The sequence below is a fragment of the Ictidomys tridecemlineatus genome, chromosome 8 (genome assembly GCF_052094955.1).
Source record: "Ictidomys tridecemlineatus isolate mIctTri1 chromosome 8, mIctTri1.hap1, whole genome shotgun sequence".
Lineage (NCBI taxonomy): Eukaryota > Metazoa > Chordata > Mammalia > Rodentia > Sciuridae > Ictidomys > Ictidomys tridecemlineatus.
In genome coordinates, this window is record NC_135484.1 from 96,628,257 (window position 1) to 96,646,501 (window position 18,245).

Below are 18,245 nucleotides of genomic sequence, written 5' to 3' on the forward strand. Positions count from 1 at the left end.
TTCATGAGTTTTCAGATTAAGCACAGACAAACTCAATTTTGGAGAGGCAGGAAGTATTGATAATTTATTTTTATTTTTTGTCTATCCAACAAGCTCATTTCTTTTTTTTTCAGGGCTTAATAAATAAAATGTTAATTATATCTAAGGTATTATTATTAAATAAATTATTTTATTTTCTTTGTTAGTGTTTTTAACATCAAAGTCTCCCTTTAAAACTTCACCTTCCTGTTGTCCATGCCAGGGTGTCATGTGATGGGGGACCCTGCCCTCCTCAAGCAGGTCTCCTACCTCTGGGTTTCTAACACTGAGATACTGAGTGGTTTTCAAGGTGTTTGTTCCTGGTATTTAGTCAGTCATAGTCAAGGAACTCCCAATGTATATTTTGAGAGAATAATAATAAAAAGCCAAGTGAAAGGTTTGTTAGGGATGGTATGATAAAATTTATTATATTAGTGATATTAGTTATTGAGTGTTTCTGAAGACAAAAAAATAGTTTCTGAAATTAAAGCTAATAATGGTAAATGAGGGAAAAATAGTCAGAAGTAGCTTAGCAAAGTTGCCTCCTTATTTTACTTTCTCAAAAAAAGATAGTCTACGGATGGAGCTTTCTGATAGCACCACACTACAGATACTAGGGTGTGTGTGCATGTGTGTGTGTGTGTGTGTGTGTGTGTGTACACATGTGGCGATAAGGGATTTAAAGCAGTTGCAGGTTATAGGTCGAGCTCTGAATTCAGACTGCTTAACTCCCAAGTCATGCTTTTTAATCTTTTTAAGTCTGTTTTATCATGTGGACAGTGGAAGCTACAGGGTTACTTTATTACTGGAACCACCATTCTTCTGATGATAATTTTGGAAATATCTTTGATTTATCCTTTATTCTTTCTTTAAAATGTTGACGTTCCTTGTCTAAAACAATCAGACAGGATTTCCCTAAACTTCCTTCCAGTTCTATGGGCACTCTTCCCTGTGTGTGTACCTCCATTCAGCTTTCCTGTCTGTTGACAGGTAAACTGTTCTTGCAGAGTCCACAAGCCCTATTTTCTCCACTTCTTTGTGTTATTAGTTAGCCTTCTCTTCTATATCATTAATTTTTTTTTCTTTTCTAGTTAGATTTTCTCAATAAACCAAAGGGTGACCCATGTGAAACCAAATAAACAGATTCCCCTTTCCTCCCACCATATAACCTTTGTGGCTATTACTCCATCTTTTTTTCTCAATGGAATGTAAGTATCCCAAAATCTTTGCATTTGTTTTCTGCACTTCCTAATCTCTCTTTCTTGCTGTAACCCCTTCTGGTAGGATTTTATCAAAACTATCTGCTGCATATCTAGATCACCAGTCTCCTAGCTTTGAAATCCAGTGGTCAGGCTTGTTCAATTATCTTTGTCTTGTTATTTTTGTATCTTTGCAACATTTGACACACACAGTTGACTATCCTCTCCTTTTGGAAGCATTTCTTCTCTTGGCTTTTAGGATGCCACATGCTCTTAGATTTTTCTCCTTGCCCACTTTTTGTGTTTACTTGTTGCTTTTTACTCCTGTATTCACTCTCAAAATGTTGGGAGTTTCCAGGGTTCAGCCCCATTTCCTTCCTCAATAGAGTTTATTATGTTGATAAGTATAAACTCATGTGAATATAAATCTAGATATTAATTATGTAAAAATAAACATATTTTATGACCATAGTTATAAAATAATTAATACATTGATATAACAATATAAAAATACTAAATATATCGGATAAATACACAAACATACATATATTTATACAATCTGTTTTCTTTTTTCTATTTGTATTGGAGATTGAACCCAGGGGCACTTTACCACTCAACTGCATTTCTAGCCATTTTTATTTTTTATTTTGAGAGAGAGACTCACTAACTTCCTAAGACTGGCCTTGAAGTTGAGATCTTCCTTCCTCACTCAGCCTCCTGAGTCACTGGGATAAGAGATGTGGGCCATCACGTCCAATTCACGATCTGTTTTCTAAAATATTTTGCTTCGTCTGAATCTAGAGAATCCTTAATAGTTGACATTACAACTAGGGATTTTCAGAAAAAAATTGCTTTTAATAAAAGTAATAGTACCATAATTTCCCTTTTTCAAAGATAATTCCTCCTTCAGAGACTTTTCTTCCAAACAGCACTGGCTTTGTGCTCCATAAATATTCTCTGATATTTGGCTTTGTTGAGCATGTCTCCTGTATATGTGGGGCTGATTTTTTTGCAACTTCTGTGGCCACTTTTGCAAAGTGCCGATTATTTCCTGATCTTTCACTCTTTCTTCTTTTAAGGCTACATAATGGATTCAGAATCTTAGTTTATTATAAAAGAATGATTAATTCCATGTTCTGCCTCATTTGTTTGCAGTTATTCCTCTTCTGCCCTGGTTTCTTTTCTCTACTGGTATTATTAAGAAACTTAACATTTTTATTGAATTTCACAGTGTACTTCAGATTTTGTTAGCTCTAAATTCAATTTTGCATCTTCAGTTTGGGTGTGTCTGTTATAGGGTCATTGAGAACCTATGACAGTGACTCCATAATAGCAGCTTGGGGGTCTATTTTTCTGTAGACCTGAATAGTCCAATGTAATTCCCAAACCCTAGGGAATATCCATCACTGTGTTAGAGAAAGGAAATATTTTAGTTGAATTAAACATTTTCCTGCTAGTCACTTAGGATTTGTCTTTTTATCTGACATAAGAAGGAGCCACAGATTTGTGCAAGACTTGATGTATTGGGTACATGAAAGATTTTACTATTGTGTATGCTTTTATTCCTACATGTTTTGTTTGGTATTTTCTGTGTGCATTTCTTATCATATTTTGTCCTTACAAAAGTCTTATAATATTAGTAAACAAAGCCATATTTATATGACTGTTTTTATGTAAATTGCAAGGCAAATTACCTCTATTTCACAATTTGGAAAAGTAAGAAATGAAGATTTTGAATAATTTGTCTAAAGTTACTGAAATATCAAAGCGTTGAAATAAAATGTCTTTATCCAAATCTGGCTTTCTTTTTTTTCTAAATTTTGGCCAGAATAGCTTTTCTCACTGTGACTTGTGCCCTTGCACTCTATTAGCCTATGATAGAAATCTCTGAATGCCTGACAGTTGCCCAGAATACAGCTGGGGAGAGAAGTTGACAGGTGAGAACTGACATTGTGCTGACTGTGCCACAAGAGAGTATTTATTGCCTAAACCTCTCTTGAGGAAATAGGGATCATTCCCTTAAGCATACGATATCAAACTTTTAAATTGCAAAACCTTTGCACTAAAAGGTTGTCCCATATTTACATAGGAATTATATCTCTATGCTACTAAATAGAGCATTATGTAAATATAAAATAAAACCCACCCCAAAAGACAATTTAAAATAATGAGATTTTAAAATTACTAGTTTCATGTTCTCTTCTCTGACTATCCAAATAAATAATTTTGACTTGACTTTGAAGACCATGACTCTAGATGAACTTAATAGATGGACAGACTCATTAGCCATGAAAAGTTTGAAAGCTACCTATGGGAGATGGAAGCATCTCGAATTTTCCTTGACTCTAACCTCTTATAAACTCAGATGGGATCTTGAGCATCGACCCCAAAAGTACCTGTTTTGTTCAGTTTTCTTTGAGCACTCATGAATGTCTACTATATTTAGGGGAATGAAAATATTTTGTATATTCAGCAAATAATCATTAGTCATACCAGGGCATTATCCAGAGAAGGTTATGCAAAAGTGAAAAGCAAACCCCAAATGTCCATGGCCTAAAACAATAAATGTTTATTACTCATCAAACTACACATTTATCATCAGTAATGAGGAATTCCCCTATATTTATATGGAGGCTTAGGCTAGCAGATGTTTCATCATCTAGATTATAAAATGGTAGCCAGTGCACAGAGAATCAAACACTAGCTCTTCAACCACTTTCATTTCTCCTTAGTTAACCTGAGAAAGTTGTGCAAACCACATCAGCATCAAGAGATATATACAATATGCCCATGAGGTAGAGGGAATCTAGAGATTGGTCAAAACAAAAAAGTCATTTCTTTTTGATTATTTTTTTAAATTGTAGATGGGTATGATTTTTTTTTATGTGGTACTGAGGATTGAATCCAGTGTCTCAACGTGCAAGGCAAGTGCTCTACCACAACTCCAGACCAGTAGTAATCATTTCTACAAAAAAAAAAATAGCAGTGAATCAAGGTTGAATTCCTTCATCAAACAGGGTGATGTCAAATAAAGGATGTAACCCAATCAAAGTAACTATTTCACGATAGTCAGTGTTAAGTGTCAAAGAGGAGAGTCAAATAAAGCTCTCTATAGTTTAGAGGTAAGATGAATAATTAAAAATACATCATAAAAAATCATAAAGAAGAGGCTCATAATAACTACATAGTAAAGGGACTGTTCTTAGCCAATTTAAGAAATCTCTAACCTAGAGATGCTTTGGTCCTTATCTTTACTTATTTTATATCTTTAACAAAACTAAGGACCATCTTTGTTTATTTTCTCAGTAAGTTTTTCTTAGTATATCTATAGAAAAAATTCCCTAAGGTGGAATTGATTTTTGGAGCAAAGAGTTAATTAAATTCATAGTTAAACTTTGATACAAATTGCCTATTTACCCTTAAGGAAGTCCTTATTCCCCAACACATGTTTGAAAATGTCTTTCCTCATGCTCTTATCATCATTATATTTCATTTTAGTTTCTTTTACCTATTTAAGTTTAAAATGATAATGGTGCTCTCTTTCTCTGCTTTCTGATAATCATGTGAGCTTCTTCCCTCCACTATTCTCTTCCACCATGATGTTCTGCCTCACTTTGAGCCCTGAGGAATGGAGCCTGTTGTCTGTGGATTGAGACCTCTGAAACCATGAGCCCCCAAATAAACTTTTCCTCCTCTACAATTGTTCTTATCAGATCTTTTAGTCACAGCAGTGAAAAAAGCTGACTAAAAGAGAAATTGAGAAGTGGGATTGTTGCTGTGACTGACTTGACCATATGGTTCAGAAGTGTTTTGAGCTTTTTGGAATTGGTGGGAGGAATTTTGAGATATTTAGTAGTGCAAGATGAAAATATTTTAGGTTGTTGTATGCAGAGCTTAATGGTTGATTCAGGTGGGAATTCAGAAGATCAGAATGCCGATAGAACTCTAGACAGTGAAAACAGGGCTCAAGAGGGTTTAGAGGAAAAGGAGCACACTGTTGGTAATTGGACTAGAGGCCATTTGTGTTCTGTTCTAACTGAGAAGTTGTCTGCATTTTGCTCATATCCTGAGACTTTCTGTGAAGCTGACTTTAAAAGCAATGGATTTCTTAATCTGGTGGAAGAACTATCTAGGCAACATAGCATTCAGGCAGTGGCATGGATATTGCTGGCAGCTGTTAGCCAAGTTATTGTGATAATCCAGAGCAAAAAGTAGAGCAGAAAGATTTTTAAAACTTGGACTTGAAAGGTGAGAGTAAAACTGGGTTTGGGCTGGGGATATGGCTCAAGCTGTAGCGCGCTCGCCTGGCATGCGTGCGGCCCGGGTTCGATCCTCAGCACCACATACCAACAAAGATGTTGTGTCCACCGAGAACTAAAAAAAAAAAAAAGAATTAAAAATTCTCTCTCTCTCTCTCCCCTCTCTCACTCTCTCTAAAAAAAAAAACTGGGTTTAAGGAAGTTGTAGTTGTTAAAGACAAAACAGCTAAAGAAATGCTAAAAACTTTGCTAAGAAAGATGGCTTGAGGCATCTCAGGAGCTGGCAAGACCACACCCATTTCAGACTCAAGGAAATTAAAGTAAAAATTCTATTGAGAAGAGAGCACAAGAGGGCTAGGAAGTTTTTTTCAATGTGCTCAGCCACCCAGGCACTCAGAGACTAACACAACCAGGGTTCCTGAAGGCTTGGCTACTGCTTCAAATGGCAGCAGAAGTTGGCATCAACAACGTGGTTTTGCAGGAATGCAGGATACTAGAGTTAGAGGATCGTGGAGGCTTCCCCCCATATTTCTTAAGAAGGCCTGAGAGTCCAGGAAAAGTGCAGGGGGGTTGGAGTCCCTGCAGGTAGCCCTTGAGCAGGTGATGTGTAGAGATTTGAGCAGGAAGCTGAAGCTTCAGTTGAGACCCCTGAGATTACAAAATGCCAGTAGCTTGAGACATCATCCTAGGAAAGCTGTAGGAATTGAACAGAGACAAACCAACAGAAAGGCCAATTGAGCTGTAACCAACATGGTCACAGGAGTGGAGCTATATAAGCCCTTTGGAGAGAATATCATCATACCATGTGCCCCAGATGCTGAACATGGAGCTACAGGATTTCAGTCTTGCTTTGGTCCTATTACTTCTTTTTATGTCCCCAATTTTGTGAATGGAAATATTTACTTCCTACCATTATATATTAGATACTTGTAAATTGCTTTTGTTAGGTGCTCACAATGCAAGATTGCCTTGAACCTCAGAGAAGACTTTGGGCTTGAACTTTGAGCAATCTCTGAACTGTTGAGACCATGGGGACTATTGGGAATGGACTAAATGTATTTTGCATTGTCAGATGAGTTTGAGCTTTTGGGGATCAGGGTAGAATATTTGGATGTGAGGTGTCTCTGAAAAGCTCATGTCTGAGACAATGCAAGAAGGTTCAGAGGAGAAATGATTGGGCTGTGAGAGTCTTAAGCAAATCAGTGAATTAATCCCCTGATGGGGTTTAACAGAGAGGTAACTGAAGTAGTTGGGTGTGGCTGGAGGAGGTGATAATTAGAGGTATGGCTTTGGGGTGTATATTTATATCTGATGAGTGGAGTTTCTCTCTCTCTCTGCTTCATGAGAGCTGCTTCCATCTGCCATACTCTTCTGCCATGTTGTTCAGCCTTACCTCAAGTCCCGAGGAATGGAGTATGTTAATGTACATTGAGATCTCTGAAACCCAAGCAAACTTTTCCTCCTCAAAATAAAATAAAATAATACTGGTTTGACTTTCATTTCTTTATTAGTAAGATATATTATCAAAATCTGTGACTTGAGGACAGATTATGTTTTGTTCATGTTTTATTTCATATTGGGCTATTATTTATAAAATTGATTTTATATACATTTCAGAAATTGTTTATAGATGTGAAAATACTTTCCTGGTTTACATAAATTTTATGTTTTGATTAATTTTTTCAATTTTAACTATACAGAAATATTTTACTTTTTATGTATACATAGAAAATGTTTTTGTTTTATGTCTATATGGAAAGGTTCCACATTATAGAGTTTTGAATATAATAATTCATTAAGTTATTTTCGGAATTTTATTATTTTTAACCTTCAAACTTTTAGATTGTAGAGTAAAATTAGATAAGCATTTATATTTTCTCTTTTTTCCATAATGGATAGCCAGTTACCACAACAATATTTATGGAATATCACTTTTCCTCCACTTATTTGAAAACCATCTTTCCAATTTCATTTGGTTTGGTGTTTTTGGCTTTCCATTCTGTTCCATAGACCTGTCTACATCTTTTCCACTGCCAAATTGTTTTAATTATTGTCACTTAATAATATGATTTCATATTGGCAGGATTGGTCCTTCCTGATCATTATTTTATAATCAAAAGTTTCCTGGCTATTCTTGAATGCTTATTTTTCCAGATAAAGCTCAGTATATTTCCTGCAGCTTCTTAGACTTTCTATTCATATTTTAATTAATATTTCTTTAACTTACGGATTAATTTTGGAGACACTGACATCTTTTCATTACTTTTTCTATTTATGATTATGGATTATCTTTCTTTAGCTTTCCTCTTGAAAACTTGATATAATAATATTAAGTGTGTTTTAAATGATTGTTAACATTGCTTTGTTTAGGTTTATAATACTAGAAATAACTAGAAAATTTTTTTACATTTTTTGTTCCTATTATAAAGGGCGCCATTCTTAATCTTTATATATATTGTATATAAAAGCTATTTAGTTTTGTGTACTTATGTTTGATAACACCAACTAATTGACAGCAGGGGTCTAATATCCAATTGAATGCAGATCTTAACATAATCATATAATCTCAATGGCTTGCTGGCATCATCTTTCAACCAAAAATGCCATGTGTCATTCCTACTTGGCTATGGCTCTCAGCACATTAGCATCAGCCAAAAATCTATTTCAGTCATGTCTCTCTCTCTCCACTTAATGATAATAGGTGACTTAAATTTATTAGGCATCCACTATACTCTCTATTCCTTTTCCTTATGCCATATTGTCAGGATTAAAAGGCTTCATTGGATCCACTTTTACTGATTTGCAGATTTCAAGGGTGATGTTTATAGCCACATCCTTGATTCAATCTTTCCCATGGGCTGAGTTTTAATTGGAAATTTTATTTTTTTATATTTTACTGAGAAATGCCTATTTAGTTCATTTGCCCATTTATTGACTGGTTGTTCTAAAACTTTTGATATTAAGTTCTTTTGAGTTAATTATATATTCTGGGTATTAATGCCCCATTGGAAGAGATATTTTCAAAGATTTTTTCCCATTCTTTATGCTCTGTCTTCACATTCTTAATTGTTTCCTTTGCTATACAGAAGCTTTTTAAATTTGAAGTCATCTCATTTATTGATTCTTGCTTTTATTTCTTGAGCTTTGGGAATCTCATTAGGGAAGTCCGTGCCTGTAGCCACATGTTGGAGTGCTGACTCTGCTTTCTTCAAGCAGTTACAGTGTTTCTTGTCTAATTCTTAGGTCTTTGATACACTTTGAGTTGGATTTTTGTGCAGAGTGAGAAATATAGATCTAGTTCTATCCTCCTACACAGGGAAATCCAGTTTTCTCAGCACATTTGTTAAAAATGCTGTCTTTTTCTCTAACATATTTTAGGCACCTCAAGGATCAGACTGTTTGTATGTGGATTTGTCTTTGTGTCTTGCGCCTATTCCATTATCCTTCAGGCCTTTAAAAACATGCTAATATCATGCTACTTTTGTTTCTGTAGTTCTGTAGTATAATATGAGATTAGGAATTATGATGCCTCCAACATCACTCCTTTTCCTCAGTATTGCTTTGTCTGTTCTTTCATTTTTCCATATGAATTTTAGGACTTTCCCCCCTAGTTTTGTGAAGAACGTCATTGGTATTTTGATGGGAACTGAACTGAAACTATAGATCACTTGTGGTAATATGACCATTTCCACAATATCAAATCTGCCTATCCATGAGTGTGGGTAATTTTTCCATCCTCCTAGTTTTTTTAATATTTATTTTTTAGTTGTAGTTGAACACAATACCTTTATTGTATTTATTCATTTATATGTGATGCTAAGGATTGAAACCAGGGCCTCACATGTGCTAGGAAAGCAGTCTACCACTGAGCCACAACCCCAGCGCCCCCTCCTAGGTTTTTTGTTTGTTTGTTTTTTTGCAATTTCTTTTTTTGTTCTATAGTTTTTATTGTAGAGGTTTTTCACCTGCTTGGTTGGCAACTCACTAAGGATGGAGGTAGGATTGCTGATGAGGTTCCTGTAGCTCCCAAATTCTTCTGATTATAAATGATACACTGAAAAATGAGAACTAATTTTTCATAGAGTTAGGGTTCGATGAACATGAGAATTTAAATGTTTGTAGACTTATTTCCAATCAATTTTGATAAGGGTAATGTTGAAGTATGTATAATCCTGCTGAGGCTGAAGCATTTTTTCTTTAATTAACAAAATGTTTTTCTTTAGTTAATTTCAGTATTATTTTCAGGGTGACCGTGGACTTCCTGGTTTTCCTGGGCTTCATGGAATGCCAGGATCAAAGGTTGAAAACATTTATTCCTTTTAAATACAGCAATACCATATTTTAATTAAAAGGAAAGTGCTTTTATATTATAAATATATTATATATAGATGCTCATATATAAGTAAAGACAAGTATGTTAAAATAAATGATTAAGATTAATATAGTGGCTTACATAAAAATCTAAAAAAAATTTTCCTTAAAGTTTTTAGTTATGAATGTGTAATACACTATTTAAAATTGAAAACAAGTTTACTATACACAAGTTCTTTTAAATGTAAGTCCTAAACTGTAAGCCCTATTATAGTACCAATTGGGCTTATGAAGCCTGGAAAATAGGACTTTTGTGAACAAACTATAAATTATTTTAGTTTTATTTATTTTGATGTTGACATATTAAACTCTGTTATTTATAATGTGTTTTTTCTTCATAAAGGAAATACTCCTATTACTATAAAATTTAATATTTATATATGTTTTTCCTTCAGGGTGAAATGGGTCCCAAAGGAGATAAAGGATCCCCTGGATTTTATGGCAAAAAGGGAAGTATAGATCACAAAGTATCAATATTGAACTTTTAATGTAAGGGAAATACCAAACTTGAATTGCATTCCCAGCCCAAAATTAGAGCAATTACCTCTGTTCACTCTTCTGAGGGACTTCTTTTAAATGTAGAAAGGAAAAAAGTGGGGGTTATATCTGATGACTGCAATAATGGTGCTGTATAAAAATCCATTGTTATTGGTCACTGTGAACTTCAAAAAATATTTACAGTGAATGATTTCTTTAGAAGCAGTGTCTGCTAAAAACATATACATTCAGAATTAATGTTATATACCTTCCTGTGTCCATACACTGAAGGAAGTTTGTTTTTTCCATGCATTTAAAATACCATTACTTAAAAATTTATCAGTAGATGGTTGCAATGTCTAGATGCTTATGATAAAAATTCTGCATATTAACATTTTCAGTGTCTTAGAGGTAAATTTTTTTTTTACCTGGGTAAAAACTTAACACTGGAATGGTTAAAATTATGCTTTGCCAGCAGTTGCAGAGTCAACACAATCTGCAGTTCCACCAATTCTGCCACTATGTACTGAAATTAACTTGTAAGCTTTCCTAAGTAAATTTGAGTTAGAGCTTGAACATATTATTGTCAAGATTGTTTTTTAAGTGTTCTTTTTTAAATGCAGGGTGCAAAAGGTGAAAAGGGGAATGCTGGTTTTCCTGGCCTTCCTGGACGTGCTGTGAGTTTCATAGAAAATTGTTCTTGAGTATTTTGCTTTAAATAAAAAGTAAAGTAGGGCTGGGGTTGGGGCTCAGTGGTAGAGTGCTTGCCTAGTATGTGTGAGGCACTGGGATTGATTCTCAGCACTGCATATAAATAAATAAATAAATAAATAAATAAATATCCATCAACAGATTTTTTAAAAAATAGAGTATGTCTGCTTTAAAAGAAAAAATAGTATAAAAATATGCTAAAACACATGTATTTATTTTTTAGGGAGAACCAGGAAGACATGGAAAAGATGGATTAATGGGTATTCCTGGTTTCAAGGTATTTAGCAAAATAAACAATATGAAAAAGTTTTTGTACCTGTGAATGAACATTAGAAGAATATGCCAATATTAGAAATTTTTATATACAGCATTGGGGTAAAATTAAAGAACTAAAACTATTTTTAGTCTAATGTAAAAATGATACTAAATTTCCCTTGAGTGCATTGTGAATTCTCATGTCTTAGAAATAAAATCACAGAATATTTTTTCATTAACTAATTTATTTTAATTAGGTATATATGATGGCAGAATGCATTTTGATTCATTGTACACAATTGTAGCACAACTTTACATTTCTATGGTTGCACACTATATAGCCTCACACCATATGTGCCGTCATACATGTACCTAGGTTAATGATGTTCATCTCATTCCACCATCTTTCCTGACCCTCTGTACCCTCCCTTCCCTCCTTCCTCTTTGCCCAGTCAAAATTCCTCCATTTTTCCCATGTTTCCCCCCTCCCATAGAGTGTGGCTGGAGGGAGTGGGTCATTGGGGGCTTAGGGGTGTGACTTTGGGGTATATACTTTATATGGCGAGTGGAGTGCAGTGTGTGTGTGTGTGTGTGTGTGTGTGTGTGTGTGTGTGTGTGTCTCTCTCTCTCTCTCTCTCTCTCTCTCTCTCTCTCTCTCTCCTCCCCCACCATTCCTACATACTCTCCCTCCCTCCCTCCTTCCCTCTCTCCTTGGGAGTGGTGATTGGATTAGCATCCTTGAGCCATACTGAAACACAGGCAATACCTGTTCTGGGAACTTCCAGCGTGAAGGTGCTGATTTAAGATTGTTCAGTTGCTATGGTGATGCCCTGTTCAATAGAAGATTCTGTTTCAGCCACAGAGCTATCAGTTCTTGACCTTGAGGTTCAGACACCAGCTGCCTGGGTGTAGAAAGTCATAGGTGCAAGTTGATAATCATAAATGGGCTGCTCATACTTATGACCTTGGTTCTACTTGTTTTGAAGAAACTTTCTCACAATAACCCTTTTAATGATAAAACTTATAAAATAAACATGCTGAGTTTGTTCTGGGTCACTATCTTCCTACCAAGGATTTGAGTGAACCACTCAATCCCAGCTTTTTATTTGTGTATTTGTTTGTCTTTTCTTCATCCCCTCATGGAAACTTCCTCATCCAGTACCTGAATTAATGACCATGCAAATTGCATCCCTCTCTCTACCTATATCTCTCTCCTACTCAATCATAATATGAACTGCTTTCCTTCACCACACTCTTCTGCCATGATATGATGTTCTGCCCCATTGTAAGCCTCAAGGAGTGGAATCAGCTATCTATAGACTGAGATGTCTGAAACCATGATCCCTCAAATAAACTTTTCCTCCTAAAAAAACCACAAATATTAAAAAGTTGAGCATCTTTGATAAACCATTCAGATTGGTTTATTTAGTGGGTTGGGGCAGAAGATCTTAGCTCTATCTCCCAAGGGATTAAAGGAAGAAATTTTATGCTTAAGTCTGAAAAATAATTATTATTTGTGTGATATGGTATGAGTATGGGAAAATTAGAGCAAGAGGGATCTGTAGAGTATTAATCATTTCTCTTTCCTGAGAAAACTCAAAAGCCCATATCCCATTATGGTGGGTTAGCACCATCATATATTATTACATAAAGAAACCTTTTACTAGCCATTTATCAAATAGAAATGAACTTTTCTATGGTGTAGCTTGTTAGATAAAAGGATATATGTGTATATGTATTCAGTCCGTGTATCTGGAATACACAAACAGCTGATAATATTTCAGGGTATAGATATATTATTGTGTCTAACATGTTGAGGTCAGCTCACTCTTTTTTTAAACATTTTATAGTTGTTGATGGATCTTTTATTTAATTTATTTATTTACATGCAGTGCTAAGAATCGAACCCAGTGCCTCATACATGCTAGGCAAGTGCTCTACCACTGAGCCACAACCCCAGCCCCATCACTCTTGATATGTGACATTTAGGACATGTTATGTTTTCTAATTTTTTATAAGATTAGTTTATAAATTTAGGTTTATAGATTATTTTGAATTAATTTTATTCATATGGTGTGAGACAAAGTTCTTTATTTCTATACGTGGAGATCCAGTTCTTCTAATAATATTTATTGAAACCTATTATTTCCCATTGAGTTACATTAACACTTTCACCATGTATCAATTGATTGATATATGTGTGAAATTATCTTCAGATTCTCTTATCTGTTCCATTAATTTATATCTCTGACTTTCCTTAACATCATACTAATTTTATTTTCCTTGTCTTTCACTAATATAAGTCATATATCATAATTATAATTAAGGTTTAAAATCAGGTTAATACTATAAATTTATTTTTCTTTTTAAATGTAATAGTGGATTAGTAGATAGTTTAGATCCATGAAAAATTTAAATTTTATCATTAGCTTATACAATTTTACAAAACAAAAACAAACAAGCCTTCTGGAATTTGTTTAATTTGTTAAATAAATTTTAGTATAATTTGGAATAATTTTAGAGTTGAAAAATTGCAAATACAGTACAGAGAGTTCCCTTATACCTTTTACCTACTTTCTCCTGATGTTAATATCTTATGTAACTGTGGTACATTTGTCAAAACCAAGAAACCAGTGCTGGCACTAAACTCCATACTTTATTTGAGTTTCATGAGTTTCCTTAAAACATTAGGTTTTCCACTAATGTCCTTTTTCTCTTCTAGAATTCAATCCAGGATATCACATTGCATTAATTTCTCATGCCTCTTTATTCATCTCTGATCTGTGACAGTTTGACAGTCACAGTCATGTTTTGGTTTTTATGACTGACAGTTATGAAGAGATTTGGTTAGGTACTTTGTAGAGCGTCATTTGAGTTGCCTGATATTCTTTTCATGACTAGACTGAGATTATGGTTAGTTTGGGAAAAAAATAACAGAGATGAAATGTCCTTCTTATCCTGTGGGAGCATACATGCTAGACACATGATTATTCACTGACGACCTACCTCAGTCACTTGGTTAAGATGAGTACTTGCCAGGTTTCTCTACTTTTTTCTATCTTCTACCCTTTGGAAGCAACTCAACAAATCCAGCCTTCATTTAAGGGATGGGATGAGAATGAGCCTCCAACTCTTACAGTGGGAGTATCTTCACATTTATACATTTGTTCAGAATTGCTATTTTAACAATATTGTGCTTTCGAGTCAATAAACATGGTATGTGAGTCTATTATGTAGGCTTTCTTTACTTTTTCTCAGCAAAGTTTTATAGTTTTTATAAGTGTACAGATCTTTTATATGTCTTTTATTAAACTCATACCAATTTTATTATATTTTTCACAATATTGTGAATAGATTTTTTATATGTCTTTATTTTATTTGTTTATTTTTATGTGGTGCTGAGAATTTAACCTGGTGCCTCACATGTACAAGGCAAGCATTCCACCACTGAACTCCAACCCCAGCCCCTGTTAATAGATTTTTAAAAATTTATTTCTAGTTTGCTTGTTACTAGTATATTAGAATAATGTTTTAGACTATTAATCATATATCTTGCAAACTTGCTAAACTCACTTATTAACAAACTTGCTAAACTCAAATGGTTTTCATTGCATATTCCTTTGCTTTTATTACTGCATAGATGATAATATTTTTGCAAATAAGGGCAAATTTCTTTTTCTGTACTAATTTACATGAATTTATTTATTTTGATAGTTTTGTTACACCAGGCCCTCTAATACAATATCAAATAGGAGTTTGATGCTTGTTTTTGAAGTTAAGTGGAGAACCTTCAGTCTTTAACCATGGAGTGTTTGTTCTTGATTTGACAAAAAAACTTCATCAGGTTGAGGAGATTTCTTTTTATTTCTAGTCTCTTGAGAGTTTTGTTTTGTTTTTTGAAAATCATGGTGTTAAATTTTGTTAAAATTTTTTCTTCTTCTTTTACTACTTTAGTGTGTTGACTATGTTTTCTCCTCCTATTAATATGGTAAATAACAGTAATTGATTTTTTTTATAACTCTGATCTTGTTTTATTGGAATAAACTCCAGTTGGTCAACTTATGTTACTGTTTTTATATATTGATGGGTTAAATTTACTAATATTTTATTAAGACCTTTTGTTTTTGTGTTCATGAAGGGTATTGGTCAGTAGTTTTCCTGTGATATTTTATCTGGCATTATAATCAAATTAATTCTGGTTTCTATTTTCTGGAAGAGTTTATGTAGGATTGGTGTCATTTCTTCTTCTGATGTGTAGTACAATTCATGAATGGAGCCATCTGGGCCTGGCCTTTTTGTATGTGTAAAGAATATATTAATTACTAATTAAATGTCTTTACTAAATACAAAGCTGTTTAGATTTTCTCTTTTTTATTAAATATGTTTTGGTAGTTTGTGCTTTTTAAGGAATTTCTCTTTTACTAATTTTCAACTTCATTGACATACTATATTATTAATTAACATTGCCTATTCATGCCCTCTTATGTAGGGTTTGGAAGTGATGTTCTATATTTTATCTCTGACATGTTTTGTGAAAGGATTTCTCACTGATACTTATAACTAAAGTCAAGCACACAGTGTTTTTCTTCATCTTCCCCTCTGTTATTTGAGACTGATGATTTTTTTTTATTCTTAGATAACTTTCCCTTATATTTTTGTGTGGAAATTGATCTGCTTACATATTTTCTTTCTCATAAGGCCAATAATCCTAAACTTACTTTTCTTGGAAAATTCGCATTCCATCATTTTTCAGGTGATTTTTATATAATGTGAAAATTCTTCTCCAATATTTTTAAAGTTTCTTTTGCAACAATGATTATTCACCCTTTTGCCATTATTTACTATGAATACATATCTTCATTCTCTACTTTTTTCTTGAAGATATGTTCTTGTTTGTCTATTATGTTGACTTATTCAAATACCTAACATGGAATTTAATTATTGACCTTAAGGAATTTTTTTTAACTTTTATCCTATTTTTTTTCTTTTTTCTTACAGTTTTCCTAGATCTTACAATTGACAATTGAATACATTTATTTTCATTTATTGTTACTTTTTAATCTAAGTAGTTAAATTATAAATGTTTTTCTGATTATTGCTTTAATTCTATCCTCTTGATTCTGACATACAAAATCTTCATAAATGTTAAATTTTAGAAATTCTGCAATTTTTATTTGTTTTTTCTAAGAGTTATTTAAAGAGTTTAAAATATTTTTTAGGTTAGAGGCCTTTTAGTTTGACCTGTTGCCAATTTCTTGTTTTATTGCACTGTATCAGAGAATGTTATTTGTAATAGTTCTTCTGTATAAAAGACTTATTTTTTTTTCTTTGACTCATTGTATGTTCAATTTTCAGGAATGTTTCCTGTGCATAGGAGAAGGTAAACCTCTATTTTCAGAGTGTGAATCTCAATATGCATTCGTAAGATCTTCCTTATTGAATATTTTCTTTAGATCTTTAATATAATTTTTTGTTTATGACGTGTCCTATTATTAGTTCCTTTTTGTCTATTTCTCTTTCCATCTTCTATTCAGGAATGTGGTTTCTGTTTTTTGTTGCACAGATACTCAGAACTATTATTTCTTCATTTTCAATTGTGGCATTAGCATTATAAATATCGTTTTTGTCTCCTTTAGCTTTCTTTCTACCTTTTTTTATGCCAGGATTATACCTTCTTCTTTCTGGTGGTTTTTATTTTTGCTTGCTATACCTTTGCCCATCTTGAGCTTTAACTTCTTCAGTAACTTTGTTTTAATTGTGTTGCTTATATTCAGCACAGAATTTGTCTTTACTTTGTAAAGCAACCTGTTTTTTTTCTTTTAATAGATTGTCTATTTTTATTCATTGACTGATATGTTTACTGTTATCACTGGGATAATATTTATGCTATGATCTTGTTATGCTTAGTAGGTGTATTGTACTGTATTTACTGTTTCTTTCTCAATGTGATAAGTTGTCCCCCTTTTTTTTTTTTTTGCTTTTAGTTTGTTGAGTATGTAGGAAGATTTGTTTTTGTGGTAGTGATATACTGAATCTTTTTCAAGAATTCTCTGTACTGATTCTTTTTCAAGTCATTTCACATGTGCATTTCAGATTCCCTTAGGCTCCTTTTAGCCTTACTTCAGCATCTATTCTTTGTTGTGTTAAACTTAAATTATACCCCATTTACGTGGCATTAATGAACTCATTCTGTTTCTATTTCTCCTTCCCCTTATCTTTTTCCTCTTATCTGTTTAATTATCGTACTTCAACTTCGTCAGATCATATAATATAAACTATTTTTCCATTCTGCCCACTGTCATTTTAGACTTGCAATTAATTTTCCTTAGTGTTCATTACCGACATCCTTGCCAATATTGTATAAGCATCATTTGAATTTGGTGAAGTTTCTCCTCTAGTATATTCCTTAGAGCTTGTGCATACAGTAATTCATCAATTCGTCTATTTTAACATATCTTTCTATATCTTTGTTCCTTGAATAATAACTTAGCCAACTATAAAATTATTGTCTTACTGTTTCTCACTGTTTTTTTTTTCATTCATTTCTTGTAAATGTTGCTCCATTGCCTTCACATACATTGCTGATGTCAATCTAATTGTCTTTCCTTAGCAGGTGATTTTGTCTTTTTGCATGGAAGTCCAAAGGTGTGAAAAACACCACTTGTATATTTAAAGTCTAATAGCATAAGTATATCTTAAAATTAAGAATTTTAATTACTCCAAAACCCTTTTTAAAGTTATAGTCAGTGTTTTTTTAAGAAAAATTCTAGAACAATCTAACAATTCTTTTAAATCATTTTGGTTTATGTCTGTAGGATTTGAATTATCCTGAGATTTCTTTGTCTTCTACCTCTATCATTTTCTGGTTCCTTTTATGTTTTTAAATATTGTCCTCTTTTTTTGTTATGGTTAGTTTTCTACTTGGTGTCTTTTAAAACTTTAAGTTAAATATCTT

The 18,245-nt window shown here is 33.2% G+C and overlaps 1 protein-coding gene across 1 annotated transcript in view; it reads left to right on the plus strand.

The window, feature by feature from the left end:
- Positions 1 to 18,245, plus strand: part of Col21a1 (collagen type XXI alpha 1 chain) — a 169,050-nt gene that overhangs the window by 104,927 nt on the left and 45,878 nt on the right. The window contains exons 14-17 of the mRNA XM_078019855.1: positions 9,722 to 9,775; positions 10,243 to 10,294; positions 10,946 to 11,001; positions 11,259 to 11,312. Coding sequence (XP_077875981.1) covers positions 9,722 to 9,775; positions 10,243 to 10,294; positions 10,946 to 11,001; positions 11,259 to 11,312 — 216 coding nt within the window. The remainder of the gene's footprint in view (positions 1 to 9,721; positions 9,776 to 10,242; positions 10,295 to 10,945; positions 11,002 to 11,258; positions 11,313 to 18,245) is intronic.